Source organism: Lethenteron reissneri, chromosome 57, assembly GCF_015708825.2.
Source record: "Lethenteron reissneri isolate LAM-NWPU_2019-01 chromosome 57, ASM1570882v1, whole genome shotgun sequence".
Taxonomy (NCBI): domain Eukaryota; kingdom Metazoa; phylum Chordata; class Hyperoartia; order Petromyzontiformes; family Petromyzontidae; genus Lethenteron; species Lethenteron reissneri.
This window is the reverse complement of record NC_083835.1, coordinates 1,600,362-1,626,543: the sequence shown is the minus strand read 5'-3', so window position 1 is coordinate 1,626,543 and position 26,182 is coordinate 1,600,362. Positions and strand designations below refer to the sequence as shown.

General features: G+C 52.0%; 1 protein-coding gene across 1 annotated transcript in view; it reads left to right on the top strand.

The window, feature by feature from the left end:
* The window catches only part of LOC133357339 (collagen alpha-5(IV) chain-like), an 89,227-nt gene that overhangs the window by 36,442 nt on the left and 26,603 nt on the right, over window positions 1–26,182 (top strand). Inside the window, 25 exon segments of the mRNA XM_061575238.1 lie at window positions 316–405; window positions 748–792; window positions 2,930–2,974; window positions 3,902–3,964; window positions 4,921–4,974; window positions 5,880–5,906; window positions 6,928–7,005; window positions 8,531–8,593; window positions 9,915–9,950; window positions 10,122–10,163; window positions 10,453–10,551; window positions 12,640–12,693; window positions 14,110–14,169; window positions 14,597–14,641; window positions 15,016–15,069; window positions 15,402–15,443; window positions 16,870–16,969; window positions 17,714–17,749; window positions 18,463–18,627; window positions 18,857–18,955; window positions 19,423–19,524; window positions 20,790–20,860; window positions 21,465–21,656; window positions 23,100–23,268; window positions 24,848–24,940. Coding sequence (XP_061431222.1) covers window positions 316–405; window positions 748–792; window positions 2,930–2,974; window positions 3,902–3,964; window positions 4,921–4,974; window positions 5,880–5,906; window positions 6,928–7,005; window positions 8,531–8,593; window positions 9,915–9,950; window positions 10,122–10,163; window positions 10,453–10,551; window positions 12,640–12,693; window positions 14,110–14,169; window positions 14,597–14,641; window positions 15,016–15,069; window positions 15,402–15,443; window positions 16,870–16,969; window positions 17,714–17,749; window positions 18,463–18,627; window positions 18,857–18,955; window positions 19,423–19,524; window positions 20,790–20,860; window positions 21,465–21,656; window positions 23,100–23,268; window positions 24,848–24,940 — 1,924 coding nt within the window.

Below are 26,182 nucleotides of genomic sequence, written 5' to 3'. Positions count from 1 at the left end.
CGTGGCGCTTTCAGATGCGCTTCTGCGGCCGTCTGGAACGCTCTTCCTGCCGTAATTAGGAAGCCACTGGGAGCTAACATCATTGGGGAGTGATATCTAAACCTCTCCTGGGACCTCCCGTTGGTCAACTCAGACTTCAATGAGGACCTCTTGTGGTGTGTGAACATCGGCACCGATGTAGCGTCGGCCACACCATCCCATCAAGTGCCATGCCCAGCTTTGAGAGGTGCTCATTAACATCACTTGCTCCAGCAGTGTGTACGAGGCTGTACGGGGATCTGTGTCTTTGTCGTCGTTGTTGTTGTGTGTGTGTAGGGTGCATCAGGCCTCCCAGGCCTGCAGGGACCTCAGGGACTTCCAGGATTTTCAGGGCCCGAGGGCTCACCTGGGCCAGAGGGCAGCAAGGCAAGTGGAATTCACGGCCCACACCCCGCAGACCACATCACATGGCGTCATACCGTGATACCTCTCATCATACCACGCTCCATGCTGCACTTCCTCTCGTCGCCCAATACCACACTCCGTGCTACACTACACGTGACCATCCAACACCACACCAGACCACCACTCATCACGCGCAGAGCTTTCAAAGTACCGTGTTGAAGCTCAGCTGCTGCATTCCAGCACAGCAAAAACTGGTTCATGCGAATGTGGACTCCCGACATTAAACGAGTGCGGATCTGTTGCTCGTTTGCTCCGCACATGACACTCGGGACTCGGCTTGACGTTGGAATTGTGTTTCTGCAGGGCGACCAGGGAGACATGGGCCACGCTGGGCCCAAGGGCTTCAGGGTGAGTTCCTCCCAATCGACGCGCGTGACCTGTTTGCGTGTCTCTCTCATCATCATCACGGTGGCTAGCAGATGTTAACCACCTCGCCCGGTATACAGGAGGTCGTGGGTTCGATCCGGACCCTGCCGCCTGCTGCTGTATATTTGGAGCTTGTGTATCTCTCATCATTATCATGGTGGCTATAATATGTTAACTACCTCGCCTGATATACAGGATGTCGTGGGTTCGATCCCGACCCTGTCGCCTGCTGCTGTATATTTGGAGCTTGCGTGACTCTCTCTCCCGGTGGTCACGTGGGTTTTATCTCCCGGTCCTCTGCTTCGTCCACTTCCAAATTTTAGAAACATGCATATGTCAGGGTGATTGTCACTCACCACACTACGCATATCGAGTATTTTGCTGCCATAAATTGCCACGTGATAAGCCACTTCGTTGAGCTATCATTTGTGTCCTGGTCGCTTCTGAAAAAGAGCTACGTAGCTCAGTGGGCCTTACCTGGTAAAATACAAACATTTTCACAAAATAATAACACCACAGGATACATCTTCTCATTCGACTCTATTATAGGGTCAAATAAATCTCTTACTAGCTCCAGCCCTATGATTACCATTATCTCTGATAATCCCCAGTTATTTTGCCATCCCGCTTTGCATAACGGCTCTCTGTTATCTGGAGTTGTTTTTCGCGGATAATTTTTCGCGGATAAGGGGAGTTACGCGCCGTATTCATCCCAGTTCCATATTCATCACATGTCCATATGCATTCCATATCCATATTCATCCAGTTAACATATTCAACCCATTACCATAATGCACACATCACCATAGTCATCCCAATACCGTTTCCATCCCATTACCCGGGGGCTTAATGACTAGCCCACTTATCCACGAATGCAATTTTGGGAAAATGACCACAGAGTTGTGATCAGACAGTCGCCGAACGACACGGTATGCGTAGACCTCCACCCATCCGCGCGCGCGTGTGTGGGTTGAACTTCTTTCACACCGTACGTAGCCAATCACGCTAATCTGAGGTGCAGGGTAAGGACAACAAACTAAACACAAAAAGCAGTTTTAAAGAAACGAGTTTCCAATGAGTGGATTGACAAAGGACTGTATCGTTTCCTTACGCGGCAACGATGGCCGTTATTACCGATAATAGGAATGAGAGTAATTTCAACTCGAAACACACGGCACCGCACAGTATCTGGCTCGCTTCGCGAAGAGCCAGCGAGGGCGACTGGCGGACGCGTGGAGAAGGAGCCACAGGCGAGCGGGCAGGGCAGCAGCAGAGGCCGGCTGGGCAGGCGGGCAGGCGGGTAGGCGGGCAGGCGGGCAGGCGGGCAGGCGGGCAGGCGGGCAGGCGGGCAGGCGGGCAGGCGGGCAGGCGGGCAGGCGGGCAGGCGGGCAGGCGGGCAGGCGGACGGTCGTCCGCCCTTGTTTATGACGAGCGGCTGCCACGTCTCCGTACGCTGTTCCCAGGCGTAATTATGTTTGTAGATTTGCACCGCGTGCATCCCATTACCAGGCGCGTCTGGTTTCCGCTCGCCTTGACACGGCACGGCATGTCATATCCAAGCCAAATGTGTTTTTAAAAAATGGAGCAAATGAAACGCAGGCCCCGACGCGAGCCCAGATCCTCCCCGTGCAGGTCAACCGTTAAAATCCTCGCGTCGCCCGTGGGTTTCCTCCAGGCGCTACGGTTTTCTCCCACACGTGTAAACACCCATTGATTGGCTGAAAACATCTTGAGATATATATGTCGAGGACTTCAGAGCTCGGGCAGTTGTTTCAGCTGGCTGACCGCCTGGCTGCCATACAGACTGTCTGTGGTTCCTCAGAGATTGTGAAATGCAATTTGCATGAACGACTCGATATAAAACTGAACATTTCTTGAGCTGGCTGCATGGAAAGTCTGAAAGCTCACGAGGGAGGAGAGGCTGCCATCTCTCGGTCGGGAGCAGGTGTGGCACGGGCGAGATGTGTGCGCATGCTTGCGTTTGTGTGCGCATGTGTGTGCATAGGTACTCGCTAACAGTACTTGCCCCTACAGTCTGTTAAGGCTATACGGGGGATCTTTGTCTTTGTACGCACATATGTGTGTGCGCAAACTCTGACTCCATTCTTTTGCCACACAGGGGACACCAGGAACCCCAGGGTTTCCAGGGACGCCAGGCATGCCGGTGAGTGCCACATCGCACCGCACATCATCACACCTCATCGTGCCCGTGCTCGTTCCACCGCACATCACACACATTGCACATCGCGTCGCACCGCCTCATCTTGTGAACGTGTCTTGTTGTCACCGTGCCTCTTGAAGTGAAAGGAAAGGCATGCTGCATTGAGGTTCAAAGTGAAGAGCTGCAAAGAGGTGATATCAATTGGCTTCGGGGTAAACTGCTTCGGGAGGGGGGGCGCTGAACCCATTACCTCTTGGCGCCCCCCGTAATTTGGTGAAGGGTGATTAGTCTGGGTAGGGGCTAAGGATGGGAATCTACTGGGTGAGTTATGAGCAGGGGCTTCATTTCTCTACCAAATATTTTCCTTCGCGTCGGTAAATGTCCGGGTGACGGCACCACGATCAGTAGCACACAGCCAGCCATGGCGAGCAGTGTACTGGATGTGGTGTGCCGGGCGTGGAAATATTCCTTGCCGGTTTTCTGCCCTGGACAGATCAGGCTTAAATGAAGCCCTGGTTATAATAACAATAATATTCACCTTTATTTTATAAAGGGCCTTTCATATAGAAATATCTCAAAGCACTGTATTGTACATTAACAACATCTAAACTTCACTCACAAAGTACAGTTAATTGCAAGAGAAAAAGTTGTTACGAATGACAACTATCTTTGCACTGTCGACAGAATGAACATCAAACTACGATAAGAGGCAGTGATAATTACACTCAGTACAGTATAGGTAACATCCATAAATCTGGACTGCAATAGGTTCATGTGCAGGAGCAATGATCTCTGATGTGTGTTCACGGTGTACCGCACGATGTACCAACTGACGCACGGACATCTCCAATTAAAAACGCAATGTTGGAAATTGCCTTGGCCAGGGCATTTCCTGTGCCCCTAACCCAACACCGATTTTCCACCCGGCAGGGCCTCAATGGACAAGACGGCCCCATGGGGCCTCCCGGGATCCCAGGATGCAATGGGACCAAGGTGTGTGGAGCTGCACAGAGAGAGAGAGAGAGGGTGGTGCAGAGCGCTGAGTGCAGCCAACCGAGTGTCCGTGTGTACGTGTGTCTGTGTGTGTGTGTTCAGAGCGCGAATAGCGGGAGCGGTAGTGCAGCGGTGAGCGCCCTGCGCTACGAACCCGGTGGCCTGTGTTCGATTCTGGCTCACGGCCAGAATCCGTGGCAAATATTTGAAGCGGTCCTTGGCTTTGCCTCAGTCGGCTCAGCCGTAAATGAGTCCCAGGTGTGGTGTGTGAACGTTAGTACTGGCGAGACAAAGGTGGGCTGGTTGTGGTTCATGTTCACTGTTGATGGCTGGCCTCAACAGCCTTCCAACAGTCTGCATGGCTACATGGTGGGGGGTTATTTATATTTGTGCGCATTTTTGCTCGCGAGCCAAGCAGCCGTGCGTTCACGGCTACGTGCGTTGATCGGCGTGCGGGCTAACGTCTGTGCGTGACAGCTACTTGACGTTCTGGCAGCAATAACTCTCAGCAACATCAAGCGACAACAGCTATGCATACTGGCAGCCTCTGCGTGGTGGTGGCTTGCACGTGCTTCCAGCCGGTGTGTTCGGATCGGGAGCGGTAGTGGCGTCGCGGTTAGCGCTGCGCCACGCTACTAACCTGGCGACCCGAGTTCGATTCCTGCTCACGGCCAACACTGGTGACAATTATCTGGACCGTTCCTGGGCCTCCCCTAGGTCGATTCAGCCTCAAATGAGTACCCAGTGCCATGTGTAAACATCGCCACTGGGGAGACAAAGGCGGCCGAGCGCGGTGCTGGCCACCCAACCCCTCGTATGCCGTGTAGGCCTTCATAGGTGCTATTCGCGAACAGGATTCGCCCCAACAGTCTGTTCAGGCAATACGGGGGGGATCTTTGTCTTTGTTTTGCGTGTGGTGCACGTGCTGACCACTTGTCATGTCCGGCTGTCTTTAGGGAGACGTTGGGCTGCCTGGTAACGACGGAGTGCCTGGGTTAATGGGACCTCGGGTGAGTGACAGGATCGTCATCGTCGTCGTCATCATCATCCACTGGGCAGCAGGGTAGCACAGTGGTCAAGTGTGCCTCGGAGATGGAAGGGCCTGGGTTCGATTTCTCAAACGCATCTACCACCACCACCCGTTCCGCACGAGTTCCCTCCGTGTTCTCTGGCCTCCTTCCCTGAGCTACAAACTTACACAGTGGGGTTGGTGTTGGTCAAATATCCCAATGCAGCAGGACCCTTCTCATCAAGAGCCTTCGGACTGAGTGTGGCATTCCTAATGCACGATACATTATTTTTTTAATATAAAGACAGGATTCTTTAAGAAAAATGTTAACACTTCTAAGAATTTGCAACAACACCACGAGAAATGTGCTGCCTCCGAACTCCGGAGACCACCTGTAGAAGATTCCAGGCGTGCGTTGACAACGATGGCGAACAAGTGGAGACTCTTTGACTTGTTGAAGCTATTCACATATATTTATAATAATAGGGGGTTTCCCCTTTTTTCTGGCAACAAAACTGACACCTTTTGCAAGGAATCATGTTAACATTAGCCACAATACTTGCAGTCAAATGCAAACAAAAAACAATACTCTGATAATGTATGCATTGTACTTGAAACTGATTAGTCCACACCAGAGACAGCTTTTCTTAGAGCCTAGTCTCATATGGTGTTGGGCCAGATGACGCCAAAAGGTGGTACTGGCCTCATGATAACATACATTTGTTATCATGTTGTTTTTCCATTAAAAAGATAGTCCCATAAGGGACAACATTTATTTGAAGCACCCTGCATATATGCACAGAAATGTATATATCTATATGTGTGTAAATATACACTCATTATTCCACTTTGCTTAAGGCTGGAGAATTGCTGAAAATAACACGTGTGGTCAATTTGTCTCCGCAGGGAATTCCTGGATTGCCTGGATTAAAGGTTCGTTGGCTATGTCCTCCACACGGGACATCGTGACGTCCTGACATGCGTGTTGTGTGTGGGTACATTGTGATGAGTGTTGTGTGTGTACACTGTGATGAGAGAGTGTTGTGTGTGTGTACACTGTGTTGAGAGAGTGTTGTGTGTGTGTACACTGTGTTGAGAGAGTGGTGTGTGTGTGTACATTGTGATGAGAGAGTGTTGTGTGTGTACACTGTGATGAGAGAGTGTTGTGTGTGTGTACACTGTGTTGAGAGAGTGTTGTGTGTGTGTACATTGTGATGAGAGAGTGTTGTGTGTGTACACTGTGATGAGAGAGTGTTGTGTGTGTGTGTGTACACTGTGTTGAGAGAGTGTTGTGTGTGTGTGTGTACACTGTGATGAGAGAGTGTTGTGTGTGTGTGTACACTGTGTTGAGAGAGTGTTGTGTGTTTGTACACTCCAACATGCTGCTCTCTGTCGCTGTGTAATGGAGTTGTTTTGTATCTTTGCTTCGCTGCCCATTGACTGTGCCCAGAGGTAGGTTGCTCACATCTCAGAATAGCAGTTGCTTGCCGCCACGTGAAGTGCATTCCAGAATAAAACTCTCAAGCCTGGTTTGTTAAAATATTTTTTAAAAATACCACGTTTTATAATGTTTTATCATGTCAATGAAACTGGTGTTAAGATGTTTAAACACCAAATAGATACCTTTTGCAATGAAGCAAGTCTGTTTTAACCACATGTGCTTGTGGTGAACATTAACAAACATGCTCTAATAATGTGCGCATTGCCTTTGAAACTGGCCTCCACACCATTTATGTTTTATTAGTTGAATGCGATCTTAAGCATCTGCCAGTCATCTCAGTCAATCCACGTGACCTGGGTCTGTTTCGTGACCCTCCCGTCAGCGGCCCATCGACACTTCACGTGGCCTCAAAGTGCACCTCGCTTGGCGGAGGCGTCGCGGTGACGTCACAGGCGCCCAGTGGCCAATGAGACTCTTGTTGCCGTTGTGACGCGCGTTGTGCCACCTTCACAGGGTGACCCCGGAGATTTTCTGCCTGCGTTCCCAGGACAAAAGGGTGACTCAGGCCTCCCAGGCCTCCCAGGAAACGCCGTGAGGCTCAACATTCACGCACACACTCACACTTTGCCATGCATCACAGCAACGCAGACATCGAACCCCATGCAAAGCTGGCTCAGTTCTGAGCTTAAAATATATTTGTTTAAATGATTTGTAGTTCGGGCCCTATCGAACCGTCAGAAATCCTATATCAGCCTTGGATTCTGTCTGGTTAATATATTTCATTTCAGAGGGGGTGGAAATCCCAGCTCTCGAGGAAACCCGCCCACAATTGTTCAACAGAGACACCCCGTGGCGGATGGCGGAGTTAATTTTTTCGTGTGCAGTTGAATAATTGCAACTCGTAACGTGCTGGCACCGCACGGCGTTCACTCGCTCTGGAAGAAAGAGGACGAGATGACAGGCGGGACCACGAGGAAAGGCAGCCACGAGCTGAGCTGATGCCAAATACCCCCTATCCCCCTCCACCTCTTTAAAGCTCTGCGATCCTCTATATATAAAGGTGTTATCGGGCAATCATAAGTCAAACGTTCATTACCCGAGCAAAGCCCATTGAGCTATCCAGCTCTCGTACCTCGGAGGTGGCGACGCTAACCTCATGTACCTCACTTGGTATACTCGTGAAGGCAACTTGCACTGAGCTCAAATTAAACCAACCTCGTCTACGGCAGTGTGGTTGTAGCGGTCACCCTCGTGCCTCACAGTAAGAAGGACCTGGGTTCGATTCCAGAATCAGGTGCCTCTCTGTGTGTGGAATTTGTATGTTCCTCCACCCCGTTCTGTGTTGGCTTCCTCCAGGTTCTCTGGTTTCTTGCAGAGCTAAAAAAAAACCTCCCAATGTCACTGTTTTCAGTCAAAACATGCCAGTGCTGAAAAACGACCTGCAGACTACTGGCTTGGTATCACACACACACACAGCAGCATCACCCCCAGCTGCATAACACACCTGGCACAACCCTCGTGAAAAACAGCACTGAGATTCAGTGAGGCTATCCTGGGTAAACACTCATAATAAACACATTCCTGCGAAGGGAGCTGGTAGGAACGTTGGGTTGCTCGGTCAATGGCCAGGGTTAACGGCGGCGTGGTGTATTCCGCAAATATGCCCGACTGTGAGGGTGGGCACAAGCCGGCGTGAGTAGGTTAAACGTTGAGTTTTATAAGGGCACCACGGGGTAACCAGCCCCTCCCCACCCAGCCCCACCCTCCCCACCCAGCCCCTCCCCACCCTCCCCACCCAGCCCCTCCCCACCCTCCCCTCCCCACCCAGCCCCTCCCCACCCAGCCCCTCCCTCCCCACCCAGCCCCTCCCCACCCTCCCCTCTCCACCCAGCCCCACCCCTCCCATTCTTGGATGCACGACGGACACAATAATCCCCTGTGGGCTGATGTAACCTGGCGGTTCCTACCAGTATAACATGATGTATTTCTCTCCACACCGCTCTCTCTCTGTCTTTGCTTCTCTCTGTGGCGGCCGTACTCTCTAATCTCTCTCCTCTCTGTCTCCGTGTCTCCACAACGTGCCCCTCTTCTCCTCTGGGTCACTCTTTCTTCTCAGGGCTATCCTGGAGGTGCAGGGCTGCCAGGCCCCATCGGGCCCCCAGGCCCTCCCGGATTTCCAGTACGTGGATTCACGTTCACTCTGATGCTCACAATACCAGCAATCACGTCGTGCCTGCATGAATCGATTCATATCAATGCAGTATACGTGCCGTGTGTGATCAGGTCATGCAAACGCTGGGTCTATACACGTGGACCTGCTCGTACCCTCTTGAAAATAATAATAATAATCGATTCTTTAATTGAATTTGTGACCGTGAATTACATCGGAGGAACGTACGTTCGTAAGCATGTATGATATAAGCCAGCAATACATTTGTTACGTAATTAATTTACGTGAAATAGCACGGCTGTGGAATGCATAATAACAACACGAAATAATTATAAGTTGCGGTGAATTTAGAACGCGGGTTTTTTTCAGCTCGATTCCTGAGCTCGCTGTCTGACGATGCTCAGAACAGTTTGAGTGTAAGGTGGCTCTGTACGGCAAATGTATGTTACTGTATTTACGTTGAACTTTTGGCGTCATCTGGTCCAACACCATGTGAGACTAGGCTCTAAGGAAAGCTGTCTCGGGTGTGGACCAATCAACTTCAAGGACAGTGCATACATTATCATAGTTATGTTTTTTTTTGCATTACGACTGCAGGTATTGTGGTCTATGCAAACATGACTCCGTGTAAAAAAAGGTGTCAGTTTTGTTGCCAGATAAAAGGGTAAAAAACCAATTATCATACGTTTAACTTCTTTCGCACCGTACGCAGCCAACCGTGCTAATCAGAGGTGTGGAGGAATGACAACAAATATCTAATATCTTGGTTACGCTAATATCTTTTGACAAAAATCGCAGGTTTCATCGCTTGATTTTAGCTGTTTCGCGTAATTAACTTTTTCATTCAAACCGCAGAGACGATGCCGAGGTTTGCTGCTTTGTTGCAGAGGTTTGTGGTTTGAGCCCAGCGGCCACCCTGCATAATACTGCGGGAGTGTTAACCGAAGATACAGGCCGTCGATGTTAAAGATCCCTTGACGTTACGTGAAAAAGAATAGGCCGTTATGTTTGCCGGCTTCACCGTTCAAGTTTTCCGCATTTGAAGACTACTCACAAATTACCGCCCTCGACTCTAAAACCACCACGGACTGCACTTGCCTGGGGAACATAGTGCTTTGGTGATAACCTCGTGCTAGAATTCGTCAAATTGAGATTTTATTTGTTTATAGTTGTGGCATCGACTAATAAACAAAACCAGGCCAGTGAAATAATTTATCTCAATGCAAAAGGGAGAAAATAAAATGTTATCCTCACCGCCACAATCAGAGCTTTGGAGCTGTGAAAACCCTCCGTTTATTTTCTGTTTTGCTATTATTTTTGCTTTTTCCAGGGACCGTCAGGCCAGCCTGGGCCTCCAGGACCCAAGGTGAGTTCACATCCTGCACAACCAGGTTCTCCGTGACCCATCTCAGTGGAGGGCATTAAACACAGCTGCCGTAACGGTGTCACGGCACCCAACTCGTCCACCCACCCACCGTCCCACCCCTCCGCACCCACCGACCCAGCATTAACTCTGCGTGTCTCTGTCGGCCTACAGGGACACATGGGACTCAACTTCCAAGGCCCCAAAGGAGATAAGGTGAGTCTGACGCTTTTCCGTACGTACACCTGCCACTCACCCGTAACCGCGCCAAGCGTTGGGGTTGTGCATTGTGAGGGTTGAGAAGCAGGTGGAGGTGAGCGGCTCAACGAGCGCAGTGAGAGATAGGCCTACCGGGAGTCCCTGCCATCGTCAGCGCTGAGGAGACAGAAGCGGCCGGGTGTATTTCTGGGCACATCCACCCCCGGCTTTCATAGGTGCTCGCTAACAGCACTTGCCACAACATTCTGTAAAGGCCGTACGGGGGATCTTTATTGTGTGCGCGCAGGGGGAGTCAGGGCTGCAGGGTCCGCCAGGGCCTCCCGGCCACATCCGTGAGCAGCAGGGCATCGTCGACATCACCGACGGCTTCCAGAAGGGGCAGACGGTAAGCGTCGCCTTGGCTGGGCACCTTAATCACCTTCACAAAAACGTGGATTCACGTGCTATGAAGAAGGGCGATTGCCCAAAACATCGCCTATTACATATATATGTTTTTATTTTAAGGCCACAGTGTTATTGACGAATGTGTTGAGTTGTTTTTTGTTTGTTCTAAATGTGCTTGGCCGCCACTGCCGACGCAGCAGCGCCGCCAAAATAATTATTTGTTTCACAAAAAATATATTTCCTAAATGGATTTTCTCACAGTGCTTACCATAGCAGAGTCCTGCATCGCAGTCGGGTCACTGCGGGTCACTGCAGGTCACCTGTAAAGTGGTTTAGGCTGAGGTGGGGCCACGTTCATCGTTGGCGAGACCCCGCGGGCGTAGAGGTTCCCGTGGAAGTGACAGAGAGAGGCGTCCCCGGGGGCCGAACTGCCAATGAGAGCTTTCTAGACATTGTGCGGCGCTACGTTCCGCGCCGGTTCTGGACGGCGTGGCCAGCGGAGTCTCTGAATGCGTACTCACTCTCCGTCTCGCTCGCGCTCCGAGCCGAGGGGAGCGCACGGTCGGAGTGGCAGAGAAGTCAGAGAGGAGGCTTAGGCCTGTACGCTGAATTGCACTGAAGTTTTGTACTGAAGTTTTTTTGTTCATGAGTCTTCCGATGAGCATAAACCATCGCCACGCAAACTCCGGTCATCCTCGCGGCAGCGGTTATTGGCTGGCCATCGAACAAAGATGGTCACCGCATCGCGCACTTTCAGGTGCACTTCTGCTGGTCGTCTGGAACGCTCTTCCTTCTGATATTAGGAAGCCACTGGACCTTTAGAACTGCTTTTTTCTATTTAGTTTGTTGTCCTTACCCCACACCTCCGATTAGCATGGTTGGCTACGTAGCGTGCAAACGAAATTCAACATGCATACGTACAAGTGTTGCCGTGTGGAGGATAATAGTGCGAAAGGTATAGTCGGAATTTCACTGGAACAACTCAATACAGGTGCTTTTTCACGAAAATTTGCGTTTTAAACAATGCTTACGCTCAATGCTACAAAGTATCCTGAGCAGAGTAAGTAGTGCATGCCACGTGGGGTTAAACGTTTGGCAGCAGAATTCGTATTTCGGAGCAGAGCACTTTTTTGATATGTGTAATGCAAGTTTGTGCTTCGATGCTGCGAGAACCACACAGCATCCAGACAAATACAAAAATAGTGAAAAATATCGGGTTGCTGATCGAATGAAAGTGGGTCAGGGCACGGCCACGGCGGTAGTGCAGAAGCGGGTTGCGGGTCCGGTGGGGTCATGTGGGGTCAGGTGGGGTCCGGTGGGGTCAGGTGGGGTCATGTGAGGTCAGGTGGGGTCAGACAGTCATGGGTCGTGTCGGGGTCGCGGGTCAGAAAATAAGAGAGCTGCGCAGGGTTCTCGATCGCAGTGAATAAGCGGCGCAGCCCATGGACCGAGCGCCGTATTGCAACGGACGGTCACCGTGCGGTACCGTACACGGGCGCTCGCGAGAGAAGAGGAAGACCGAGGATGCGATGGGCCGATGGCCAGATGCACGTCGGCCGGGACGTGGGTCAACGACTGCAGCGAGACTGGCGGAAAGCGGCGAGGAAGGGAAAGATGCTTGCTGCACACCGAGCTGCCAACCTTTGGGAGAGACGACGTTGATGATGTGCACGTGTGCGTGTGTGTGTGCGCGTGTGCGTGTGTGTGCTCGTGTGCGTGTGCGCGTGTGTGTGATCGTGTGCGTGTGTGCGTGTGTGTGCATGTGTGTGTGCGCGTGTGTGTGTGCGCGTGTGTGTGTGCGCGTGTGTGTGCGCGTGTGTGTGTGCGTGTGTGCGCGTGTGTGCGTGTGTGTGCATGTGTGTGTGCGTGTGTGCGTGTGTGTGTGTGCGTGTGTGTGCATGTGTGTGCGTGTGTGTGTGCATGTGTGTGTGCGTGTGTGTGTGTGCGTGTGTGCGCGTGTGCGTGTGTGTGTGCGTGTGTGCGTGTGTGCATGCTGTGTGCGTGTGGTGTGCGCGTGTGTGTGTGCGTGTGTGTGTGCGTGCGTGTGTGTGCGTGTGTACGCGTGTGAATGCGCGTGTTTGCCACACAGGGTGACGTGGGCGAGCCAGGCAAACCAGGCCTCGACGGTCAACCCGGGCCCCCGGTGAGAGACCGCGTTGTTGCGACTCGGCTGCAGATGTTCACGTGCGGCTCCACACTGACACAAAGATCCCTCGTATAGCCTGCACAGACTGTCGGGGAAAGTGCACGGCACACGAGGGGGTGGGTGGCCAACACCGCGCCCGGCACCACCCCACCATGCACCCACCCCCTCCCGTCTCGCAGCAAGAAGGGCCTGGGTTCGATTCCAGACTCAGGTGCCTCTTTGTGTGGAGTTTGGATGTTCCTCCCCCTTGTTCCGCGTGGGATTCCTCCGTGTTCTGTGGTTCCCTCCCATCGCTAAACATGACCTGGAACTGGTATCTGGTCAAATATCCAAACTCAGGACCATGCTGAAAAATAGTCTTCAGACTTAGCGTGGCTTACCTGGGTAAATAAATCATTATTGTGATCACCACCATCGTCATTCATACTGCGCCGTTCACAATACGGACTCAGTGCTGCACATACAAAAAAAACGACTTAACATATACTTACATATTCTGTGTGTGCGTGCGTGCTCTGGGCGCTTTAAGTGAGCACTTCGTATGTGTGCGGTGTGCTGTGCCCCGTGTACTGCGCGTGTTCTAGGTGTGCACCTCGTGCGTACTGTGTGTACCGCATGTGCTCCACGTGCGTGTGTGCAGTGCGTGTCCTGGGCCTCGCCTAGGTCGACTTAGCCTCAAACGAATACTTGGTGCGGTGTGCAAAACATGGCCACTGGGGAGACAAAGGCGGCCGGGTGTGGTGCTGGCCACCCACCCCCTCATGTGCCGTGGCGGCCCACATAGGTGCTCGCTAACAGAACTTCACCCCAAAAGTCTGTAAAGGATACACGAGTGTTTGTTGCGTGTACATGTTCGGGACACGTGTGCCCTATCCTATAGACATACGGTTGACATCTCGGATGAGCACAGTTGCCTACGTACGATGTGAAAGAAGTTCAATACAGGGACTCCTCTACTTACCAACGCGTTAGGTTCCAGAGGTCTGTTCGTAAGTCGATTTGTTCGTAAGTCCAACTTTACTCCTGTCGATTCCAAGCACGTTGTACGGCGTGTACACTAAACACAGTGAATGGCTTTAAAAGTTGTATCATCTCTTGTAGATGTGAAGGGTTCATCTTCTTGGTTCTTTCGGTAAAGGGTTCTTCATGTTCTGCAGATGTAGATGCCAGCACCACCATCTATTGTGCGGCAGTCGAACTTACGATTCTCGGTCCGAACAGGCAAATCGACATAAGGACAGGTTTGTTCATATCTCTGAAAGTACGTAAGTTGAAAGTTCGTAAGTAGAGGATTCCTGGTATACATAACATACTACGCGTGTGTTCCTGGGTATGTGTACTGTCGGTATAACGTGGATATACGCTGCTGTTGCTGAGTACCTCTGCATGACGAATGCCATCTGCTTTGCACAGGGACGACCGGGCTTTGGTCAGAAGGGAGAGAAAGGTGACTTTGGAGAAGCTGGCAAGAGGGTGAGAGTCCCGTTTTGTGAAGATTATTTCGTTCATGTCAACGACGTGATTTCGATCGTGCCGCCCTCCGTTACGCTGGGCATTCTTCTGTCGTGACGGGAGTGGCTGACAATTGGACGTCGTCTCGTTTGTCGATCCACTCCGGTGGCTTCCTGCGATGCCAAGTGGAGAAATTAAGTGGCTCCAACAACAGGCCCTCAGTGGGCAGGTTGATGCGATATGATCCCACGGTCTGGAGTCACATCCCTCGTCTTCTGCTCGTGAAGCTGGTGGCCACTGCCTCACCACTCGCTGGCTGCGCTAAGCGACTTCCATGCGGCAGGCTGACACAGGGCTGATAAATATTACTGTGCAAATTCTGCTCACTGAAGTTGTTTCCCTCATTCTTAACCGTGTTTGTCCTCTCCTCCCATCCCCCGTTGATCAGGGGAAGCCAGGAAAGGATGGGGATTCAGGACTGCCAGGAATCGATGTGAGTGCACCTTCACCAGCAATGGCGTAGGCGAGCAGTTGCAGCGCTGCACCTTTGCCTCTTGTTTATGTACGTGTGCACGTGTTTGCATGCGTTCCAGTTAGAGCACGGCGCTACTAACCTGGAGAGCCAAGTTCAATTCCCGCTCACGAGCAATATCAGAAATGAATATCTGAACCGGTCCTGGGCCTCCCCTAGGTCGACTCAGCCTCGAGCGAGTGCCTGGTGCAGTGCGCAGGTGACAAATGTGGCTGGTGCTGGCCAACCGCCTCTTCGTGTGCCGTGCCGGCCTTCATAGGTGCTCTCTTACAGCACTTGCCCCAACAGTTTGTCGAACGCTACAAGGGGGATCTTTGTCTTCGTGTGGCATGCAGGGAGAGCCTGGTATCCCAGGGATTCCCGGCATTGACGGCCTGGATGGCGAAAAGGTATTGACCGCACATCGCACTCACACATTTCGCCGGGCGGCGGTGGCTATGCACGTGGCCTGCAGTCCCGCACTGTGGAAGCATCGAAGGTTGGTGGATCACACGCAGATGTGAAACTCCCTTGCCGTGGGCATCGAAGAGCCTCACCCTGACTCACGAGGAACATGCGGTACAGCAAATGTGGTCTCCACATCGAGTATGGTATAGAGCGTTGCCCCCTCACACCTGTGGGCTTTCTCCGGGCGAAGGATATCATATACGTAATTTTGTTAAAATCTCGTTTGCTAAACACGGACGTGCATTGCCTAAACTGTGCGTGTGTGTTACTCTAGGGTCTGAAGGGAGATGCTGGCATCGCAGGGCCTCCGGGAAAAGTGAGTGACTCTCCCCAGCTAACCCGTATAAACACACACACAGGGCGGTCGATTTCTCTTACGCTGTACAATGGGCAGACAGGAAGACTGCTCCAGATGTGTGACGCACCGCAGGCTGAAAGTCCACTGCTAAGGTGAAGCCCAACGCCGCGTAAGCAAGGACAGCTACGTGAACCTCCACAGACGATCACGGTTACACCGCCCGTTACGCCCACCGTGCACGAAATACTCCACTGGTTGCAGTGCCGGATGAAGCGAGTGCAGGGCCTGTAGTATATGTTATAAAGGGGCCCTAAATAAATAAAAAAACACGTAAATATTAAAACACACACATTTTCTACTTGCACAGTAAAGTAATTGTATTTTTTCATTTGCTACACGGCCAGATAATGCAACAAATCGCTAACCTTAAACACCCAGTCGTTCACAAAAGTCGAAGGCGGTATAGTACTATAGTAATAGAGCAAGTGCAGAATCACTGAACCGGAATTGATAGCTTGAAATAATTTAGCGCGGGGACCTTGAAAGTGCGGGGCCCATAGCATTTGTAGCTACTTGTGTTGCTACTAGGATAATCCGGCACTGTCTGGTTGTAAGCGGTTAATTGGTCGGGGCGGATATGTGACGGTCGGCTATGCGGTGATGTAAAGTTGAATGAACAGCGAAAAAGTAAATTTTTGAATATATAATGAAGCAAGCATAGAAGTCCACGTTTACATGTCAATATTTAAACATCTTTTTTTTGGCTCATTACCATGTGGGCCTCCTTCACAGCACGAGATGGGTTTGCTGACTCCTGCGCCCAACGAAGCCCATCGTGTTTACTGAGCGATCTTTTGCTACCGTTTTATCTCACATCCAGAGGAGAACCCAAAGCCTGAAACCCAGTCAGGATATTTAATTATACAAGCGAATGGCATTGCAGGCCGCTGCTCAAGGGGGCCTTTGGAATGAACAGGCCCATGGGAGAGGCTTCAAAAGCAGCTGTGTGATATTGGCATCCGAGGCCATTCTCTGGCACAAATGTTTCAATTTGGAATGCCATCTGACCCTCTTGACGCCAACAACACGATCGGAATATAATTTGGGGGGGTCACAATGCACACGTACAGCCGTTATGTCAATCCACTGCTGGGTGAGGGCCTCCTCACACAATACAAGTTAGGGTAAGGTTATTAGACCGCACTTCACCACGTTGGTTGGTCAGTGAGGGTTGGCGGAGCGAGGGGAGCATAGACACTGAGCTGAAATGACTGGATAACAATCGATGTTTCTGCACTGCCTGCTCTGGGAAAAGGAGACGAAACATAAATGAAAAAGTCGCACGAGCCGAAGGTGGCTGCGAAGCTTGGACCCGAGCTTCCGCGCTCGCAGTTCCCGCGGCTGTGAGAACGAAGCGCTCCCCGTCTGTGGCCCGCTTCCGCAGGTGGTCTCAGTCACCGGCAGCAGTGACGTCGCCACCGCCCAGAAAGGGGACATCGGATTCCCGGGACCCCCCGGGGACAAAGGGGAGCGCGGGTTTCCCGGTAAGCGGTTAAACGGCCGAGCGGTTTACCGTGTTTCGCCGCAGAGGTCCACCGCGGGTTTACGAGCTCGGTGGCCGCCCCGGTTAACGCCGCGGAGTGTGTCTTCATGTTGCACACTCGAAATAAAGGACGTTGGGCAGGTGCTCCAAATCGAGGGCAAACACATTTATTGTGGTTAATCTGTAGAATGCAACAGCACGTGTGTCACACACAGCAATCTTCACCGAGTCGCCATTAACCACGTGGCTGGTGTACACGTCCGGTTAATCTTTAACCCTGCCAGCCCCCCCCCCCCCCACAGGCCCAAATCGGTCATCACATGCTGATGTACACACGTGCATTGATGTACTGCACAGCACATGAGGACTTATTAAAAGAGTGGTCCATTCCTAATGTGCCACATTCACCAAAAAAAACGACGCTCTGTCCGCCTTGCAGTGGATCTCGTGACTAAAGGCGCAACCCCCTTGTATCCGGCGTCGTGATCCAAATAAGCCGTGCTTTTTTCTCTCGCAAATTACCGAATCGGGTGAAGCCGCAAAGCAACATCGCCCCCCCCCTCTCTCCCTTAAATTGACCGATAATACCTGAACATATTAAGGGCCGCAGAACTTAGACAATTGTTAGCTTAATGCTGTGTGTAAGTATCGCTGTGTAGAGTTTGTGTGTAAGTATCGCTGTGTAGAGGTTGTGTGAACGTGTCCGCTGTTGGTTTGTCACGTCACACTCTGCTCTAACCTGCAGGTCCCCACGGTCTCCAGGGCACGCCTGGACCTCCGGGTAAGGAAGTCACGTGGCCTTGATCTCATAATTAAAGGAGTGCTTTGAGTGTGGGAGAAAGCCGGTGTGCTTGGAGAAGATATACACAGAGAATTGAGTTTCTGTGCTGCCGTCTGTTTCCTGGCCACCTCACAGCCCATCTAGAGACCTCACCAGGCTCAACACTGATTGGCTTTCGAGATCTGATTGCGCAGATTCAGGTCATGTAGGCAGGAGCAGATGACAAGATGACTGATGTGGTGACGAGATGACTGATGGGATGATGAGATGACGAATGGGATGACGATATGGGAATAGGTTTTCCCCTTTTTTCTGGCAACAAAACAAGTGTTAAGATGTTAAAACACCAAACTAAAACCTTCTACAAGAAATATTTTTTTTGCATTAACCACAATACTTGTGGTCAGAATGCAACAAAAAACATACTCTGCTAATATATGCATTGTCTTTCAAACTGATTGGCCCACACCAGAGGCAGCTTTCTTTCGAGCCAGAAGACGAGATGACTGATGTGATGATGTGATGATGAGATGACTGATGTGATGACGAGATGACTGATGTGATGATGAGATGGCTGATGTGATGACGAGATGACTGATGTGATGACGAGATGACTGATGTGATGACGAGATGACTGCTGGGATGACGAGATGATCGGTGGGATGTTGTATTCGTGGATGGCGTTTGAGTCGATGGCCGTGGCGCTCCTACAGGCCCATCGTCCAAGGGCTCTCCAGGCATCCCAGGCCAGCCCGGGACTAGAGGGGACAAAGGCCTTCCAGGAGACCCAGGCCCCATCATCCCTGGAGCCAGGGGAGCGGATGGACAGCCAGGTCGCCCCGGCAATCCGGGTATCCCCGGACCACCCGGGCCTCCTGGTACGTAGAGCAGCACTGCTGCCAGTGACGTGGGCATTGCTGCCGGCAGAAGAGAAAGAGAGCGCCCGTGTGCATATGTACATCACGCATGTGCATGGGTACAACACGCGTGTTTGTACTCAGGATGTGTTCCTGACATTTGTATTAAATCCGACAAATCGTGGTGCAGTGCGCTAACCACTGCACCCACCGCTCGCACGTGACCTTTCCCTCATCCCGTAATCCACAGCTACGGTGCCCCTGGACTTTGGCAGCACTGGCAGAGGTATCCCTGGGCCTCCGGGACAAGCGGGGCTTCCTGGCACTCCTGGCATCGCCGGCACCAAAGGTACGCGCGGCCTCACCGCGTTTGTGGCGTCACACCAGGTCTCACCTTGAATTCTAAAGTAAACTCATGACGTCAAAAAAAAGTTTTCCCTGTCTAGTCTTTACAGACCATTGGGGCAAGTGCTGATGGCAAGCATCTATGAAGGCTGGCTCAGGGTGGGTGGCCAGCACCACGCCTGACTGCCTTCTTTCTTTCTCTCCAGTGGCGATGTTTACACATGGCATCATATGATTATCCGTGGATCGGTATGGGTGTATGGATGATAGGAAGAGTGTACGATAGGAGGGTGGGTAACAGGCGTTTCACTGTAGTACCCAAGTGTCCTCGTGCAGTTTCCCAGGTGTCAATTAAAACATTATAGTGGCACCTTCAGCCGAACATTGAACGAGAGAACTCACGGTTCAATAATTCGTTCGTTCATCGAATGAGTGAACTGACTGTCGACGCGGTGGATGCTGCCTGCGCAGGAGACAAGGGGGACACGTGCCGGTCGTGCGGTCAAGTGCCGGTGAGGACTTTGCCGGGCGTGCCGGGACCTCAAGGACCACCGGGGGCCCCCGGTCAGCCAGGTGAGATGATGGCACCACGACGCAGCCCCGACACAGCACCACATTCACGAATCTATGTCCGGGAATCAAAACCATTCACAGTGCACCAGGTGGTCAAGTCAGGCGTGCCGGCGATGTCCTTGGTAGGTGAAAGGTGAGTGGACTAATTGAGTCCCCCCCTCCCCCCTGAGTGTAGATACAGCAGGAGGATGATCGATACTGTGGTGCGGCCGTGAGATGACTATCGACTCGTTAACCGCGTCACGTGTGTACAAGGCGCGCGATCTTGCATCCCTCCCTGTGCGATGTCCCTTCTCAAAGTTGTCAGCGATCGGTCCTGGCCTTCCTGCCGTTTCTCTCCGTCCATGATATTACTCTGGAACTGTCCATCAGACGCTCCCGGTTGCATCCACTTTTTGCCATCAACATCAATAGACTTTGTCTATTGGAAGCGCCCGTCAAAGGTTCCAAACCCGGCCGAGTCGGCCGAATCGATGTCAGCAGGGCAGATCCATCAGTGGCAAGTCGTAGGTTGATTTTATTTTTGGAGAAATCTGCAAATTGCAATCGCAACAAGGGGTGGGGAGCGAGTTTCAAAGCTTCGTCGTTTGAGTACGAAAGAGGCGGATCGACGCATTTTGTTTGTCATTTTGACAAAAAAGCCCACAATTTTTACAGCAAGATGAAGACCCGACTCCTCGAACTTAACCGCGATTCAGTTAACAGTGACAATGTGCACAATGTGGGTGTTTGTGGGAAGGGGGTTGAGAGACTTGTTAGCGGAGCGGGTTTTTGAAGGACTTGCAGTGAACCACTTTGGTGGAGTGGAGAGGTCACTGTTGACGTCTAGCGTGCAGCAGGCGGCACGTGTTGTATTCTCCCAGTTGGAGACAATTCCCGGCTTCTCGTACCTGCGCCGTTCATTCCTTCATTCATTATGCAGGGTGCTTCTGGAGCCCTGGAGCCCAAAGTTCTCTGAACTTTTGTGATCTGCCACGATACATTTAATCCCTTTCTTCTTGCAGTGTTGTGGAGGAGTAGTGTGAATGTGTCAGGCTTCTCAAGAAAACAAGGCCTGCGTCATCGGCGTAGTCGAGGTCGGCGAAGTGGTGCCGGCTGATGCTTACAACCTGCATCGATGGGCTGATATTATAACGCGAGGTATCGCACAGCGGGGCGGCTGGCGGTGAGGGGCAACCTTCCGGCAACAGATCCGGCAGCCCGTTGAGTTGCCGTTCATCACAAACACGGGTGCCTCTTCTCATGCTCACGTCTCTGCTGTGCAGGGATTCCGGGCGGCAGTGGGCCTAAGGGCGATGGCGGCTTCCCTGGCTCTCCCGGCTTACAGGGACCTTCGGTAAGGCCCTGCCACATCTCCCCGTCGTTACCTTATCATTGTTACCACTTTGGTAAAGTGGCGGAGAGGTCGACTTTGGCATTCGATCATGGATGTTTGTGACCAGAGAACTGGACAGAAAAAAAGACGCTGAATATAGTTGAATGCAAAGGATCCTTTAGTTGTCATGGCAGCCGAAGGAGGGAATGAACATCCAGCGGTGGACATTATCATTCAAAACCATTTTTTAGGAGGATCCTGTCAAGTTTTCAAAGTAGGGGCCGGAAATTGCTATGTGTTGGCCAATTCAGTAATTTGCTAATTATTTTTCAAATTTGGGCCATGCCCTACATTTCTTCGAAATTACATCATGGGATCTTGAAAACCCACTGTGAAGTATGCGGCACGTGTTTTACAGTGAACACGCGCCGCAGTTATAACCAGGATGGCTTGCTGGATTCGAACCACAAACTTCTATGACAAGGGCACAGGCGTGCCACCGCCGTGCCATGTAATCGCCCAAAGCTGATGATGAAGATGATGATAAAAGGGAAAGAGTCAGTCGTAGGACAGATTTGTCACTGACTAAATCATCTCCCCCTCCCTTCTGCTCTTCCCCCATCAGGGCAGCCCAGGGGTGCCGGGCCGCCCTGGGGACTCCGGTGAGAAAGGGGAGCCGGGGGAGGCGTCCTCCCTCGAGGGGCTCGCCGGGGACAAGGGTGAGCCCGGCTCGTCGGGGGTGCCCGGGAGTCCGGGGGCCAGCGGCCTCCCAGGCCTCGACGGGCAGCCTGGAAGCCCAGGCCCAAAGGGGGACCCGGTGAGTGGGTGGGTGGGTGGGTGAGTGAGTGAAGTTAGTGAGTGAGTGGGTGGGTGAGTGAGTGAAGTGAGTAGGTGGGTGGGTGAGTGGGTAGGTAAGTGAGTGAGTGAAGTTATTGAGTGAGTGGGTGGGTGAGTGAGTGAAGTGAGTAGGTGGGTGGGTGAGTGAGTGAGTGAAATTATTGGGTGGGTGAGTGAAGTGAGTGAATGAGTGAGTGGGTGGGTGAGTGAAGTGAGTGGATGGGTGAGTGAGTGAAGTGAGTAGGTGGGTGGGTGAGTGAGTGAGTGAGTGGGTGGGTAAGTGAGTGAGTGAGTGGGTAGGTGAGTGAGTGAAGTGAGTACAAAGGGCAAACATGAATGCTACTGGGGTGGAAGAAGAATAACAAGCTACTGAATCAAATTCTCCGCAGTTGAACGCAGAACCTTTCCAGCAACTGGCAGGGACTATAACCTACCTCGCGGTCCAGCGTTTGGTTTCCATAAAAGTTTTTGGCGCCGCTAAAACTCTGCACCCTTCGCCACGTGTCCCGACGCTCGTCGTCACGTGCTCCAACATTGTAACATTGGTCAGAATATGTTTTTATGCTGCCGGAATCCCACGAGCTATCAAGCTCTTTTTTTTACAAAGACACGACATTATTGCAAAGTGCAGGAAAGGCAAACTAATCACCCAAAAAATATACAAATACAACGAAACCACCTCCATCCTGCCACATATGATAGCTCAACAAACTGGCTCATCATGCTGGAAGCAGGGGTGGTGAGATGCGATTCAGCGGGGCCCTTAATAGGAGGGGGTCAGGGGCAGTGGCGTAGCTCTCGAGTGTGCAGGCGGTGCAACTGCACCTGGGCCCACAAGCCAGAGGTGCCTAGGCACCTGGCTACGAACGAGGGGGGGGGAGGCGAAATTTGACAGGGGGCCCCATTTAATAATTCCCTGTGCCAGGGCCCATGCCAATCACGCAGCGCCCACTGATGTGAGCACCCGATACGTTTCCTGCGTGTGACTTCGTTGCTTTGAGTTCGTTGTCGCGCGACATCCCACGTTACGCAGTCCAGCTCTGTTGCTTCTCCGAGCCAACGTGTTCCTGAAACGTTGCAGTCAAGCGCAAAAGGCCTTTTACCAGCAATATATTCGGTGGCCAAGGTGTGACCTCTTGCTGCGCTGGAGGACCTAACAGTTGGGTTCCTACCGAGACAACCTCAGTCAACGTTTTACAATCCCAGATCTACGTGAACAGGTGTAGGCTCGGCCCTGCAGTTTCTTGCTTCTGCCGCTGGCGACAAAGGTCGCCAGCTTTATTTTCCAAGCTGGCCAGATGCGAGTACCCACACTTTACCCCACCGCCCGCCGATCTACGGACATCAGTCCCAGACCTTACGCGATGACAGGCGATCCCAGTGTCTCATCGTCGCTCGTGTGGCCGCCCCTGTCGCCGCACAGGCACCGTTCGGATTCAAGGGAGAGCAGGGCCCCCCGGGCGGCGCGGGGATGCCGGGGACACCCGGAGAGCGCGGCCCCCCAGGATCTCCAGGGTTCGGGCCCCCGGGGCTTCCAGGGCAGAAGGGAACCGACGGAATTCCTGGGCGGGCCGGGATGGAGGGACCGACCGGTGAGTGTCGTCGTGTGTCTTATTAACACACGCTGGCACACGCTTAACACTGACACTCACTAACACACACTGACACACACAGGTGACTCAGAGGTAGAGCAAGCGGCTCACAATTGGTAGATTCTCAAAAAGATGGAGGCTTGCACAGGATGGAATGGATGCCTCATCTCATGACACGACACCGAACCTCCATCTCTCCGCGGCAGCCCCCGCCGTCTGGAACGCGGCCATCATCATCGTTATCGTCGTCGTCGTCATCATCATCATCGTCGCCATCATCATCATCGTCGTCATCATCATCGTCGTCATCGTCATCATCGTCATCATCGTCATCATCATCGTCATCGTCGTCATCGTCATCATCATCATCGTCGTCATCATCGTCCTCACTGCTGCTGCTGCACATGCACAGCAGCAGCAGCGTTCAATCCACACCGACATTACTGAGAGCCACTTCAAGGCCCCACCTCTATCTCCTGGCTTTCAAGCGACGCCAAGCTTGGCTCCCGCACCTCAGAGTCATGCTCATTTATGTCCGTGAAATACCTTGCCCCCGGTATAGATTGCATTATTATTGTAGCACAATCAGGAATAGAATTGGGCAAACAAAAATAAAACTGAATAAAAATCCATCGTGAATGAGGTGGTTGGGTGTCTCGGGGGACTCTGAGCCAACACCCCTGAGACCCTGAGTGTGAATTCTGAGTGTGAATCATGGATGTGAATCCTGAGTGTGAATTCTGAGTGTGAATCATGGATGTGAATCCTGAGTGTGAATTCTGAGTGTGAATTCTGAGTGTGAATCATGGATGTGAATCCTGAGTGTGAATTCTGAGTGTGAATTCTGAGTGTGAATCATGGATGTGAATCCTGAGTGTGAATTCTGAGTGTGAATTCTGAGTGTGAATCATGGATGTGAATCCTGAGTGTGAATTCTGAGTGTGAATCATGGATGTGAATCCTGAGTGTGAATCCTGGATGTGAATCATGGATGTGAATCCGTATTCCACCGCGAGTGATTGAACTGGGCCCCCAAGTGTCCTGAGTTGACGATCTGAACCTGGCCACCGATGGCTGAACAAACCTCATGCCCCCTCCCCCACGCCGTGTTCTAACAGGCCCCTGCGGGGTGGGCTGGTAGGAATAATACTTAGTACCGGTACAGAGATATCGACCGGGTATAGAGGAGTTAAAGAAAAAATTACTGTATTCTAGTGTAACGTTAATTAAAAGTGTTTGTTTTGACAAGAAACGCTGTGAGATTTAAAGACTCGTAGTCTTTCATTTCCAACACCACCCTCAACACCACCCTTCCCACGGACGGACGGACGGACGGACGGACGGACGGACGGACGGACGGACGGACGGACGGACGGACACATTAATCTATTGGTGGTCTGGTCCACTTCGTTCCTACCAGTATAAATGTTGCACTTAATTTGCCTGCATTCCAGCTCTGAGAAGTCATCACATTGTGTCGGAGCGTCGTGCGATCAAACATTCGGTGCAGGGCATTGAAAGTTCGGATTAAAAATCCTAAATACCGCCTCTTGCGCGCACCCCTCCCCACTGTGTCCAGGTGGCAAGGGGGAACCGGGCAGGACTCTGGGCCAGCCGGGATTCCCCGGCTTACCGGGCTCTCCTGGGGACGTGGGGCCCTCTGGCTCCCCAGGTAATCGCTTCTCACCCCCCCCCCACCACCAACCCCGCGGCGAGCTCCGCTCTGCCAAGTCGCTCCACGGCTGCGCGATTGAGCGTCGGGTTCATTTGATTTGTTACGCGGATGGTGCTGATGTCGTCAAGGAGCATAAACCATCAACGCCCGGACTGCGGTCGGTCATCCCCGCAGCAGCAGCAGCCGCTTTTGGCTGGCCTTCCGAAATAAAGACGGCGGTCACCGCATCGCACAGCGCTTTCAGATGCGCTTCTGCGGACGTCTGGAACGCTCTTCCTCACGATTTTAGAAAGCCACTGGAGCTGTGCATTTTAAAATCATCATGATTAAAAACGAATTTCTTTAGAACTTCTTTTTTTTGGTTTATTGTCCTTTCCCACACCTCTGATTAGCAGAGTTGGCTACGTCCGGTACGAAAGAAGTTCAACATATATACATGCCTTGTAGCCAGTTTCCCAGCATTTTACTAACAAACTATTTTTTATTTTACCAGGTAAGGCGCACTGAGCTGTATAGCATTTTTTTCAGAAGCGACCTGCCCACAAGTGACAGCTCAACGAAGTGGCTTATCGCGTGGAAATGTATAGCAGCCAAATACTCGAAAAAACGGATGACCCGGAGAAAAATCCACACAACCACGGGGAGAGAGACGAGCAAACTCCAAATATACAGCAGCAGGCGTCAGAGTCTAAATCGATCCTGATAGTGGTGCAGGAAAGCTAAGTGATGTATTCCCGATTGTCCCTGTAATCGCAGTGGTAGTGTGGTAGGTCCCAGCCGGTGATTGGCACCGTGAACACAGCAGCAACAACAGAGACATCGACGTTGTGGAGAACGAGTGCAGCATGGTCCTGCAGGAACATTTCACAACGAACAAACGAAGTATTTAACGGTCGTGAACGAAGCACGCGAGGTAACAACAACAACAAACAACAACAAACAACAACAGCGCAAATATAACATGACGGCAAGAGGTGCTAGAAAAGGTGAGGTACACGTGCAAGAAAACTGCCTTGTGTATCTTAGTCTGACAGTGACGCAACGAGAAACAAGACAGTGAAAAGGTGTGGGAGGCAGAGGTGCCAGGTACAGGTGCGGGTGTGAGCTCTGCCTTTTGGTCTCATGGGGAAATAAAAACGGGCAGGAGGCCCAGCGTCGAGCCACGCGACTCTGGCGGTGCCGGACGGGGGCGAGAGCATCGAGGCGGCCGGTCCGAGCGTGATGTCCGTGTTTGCCGCA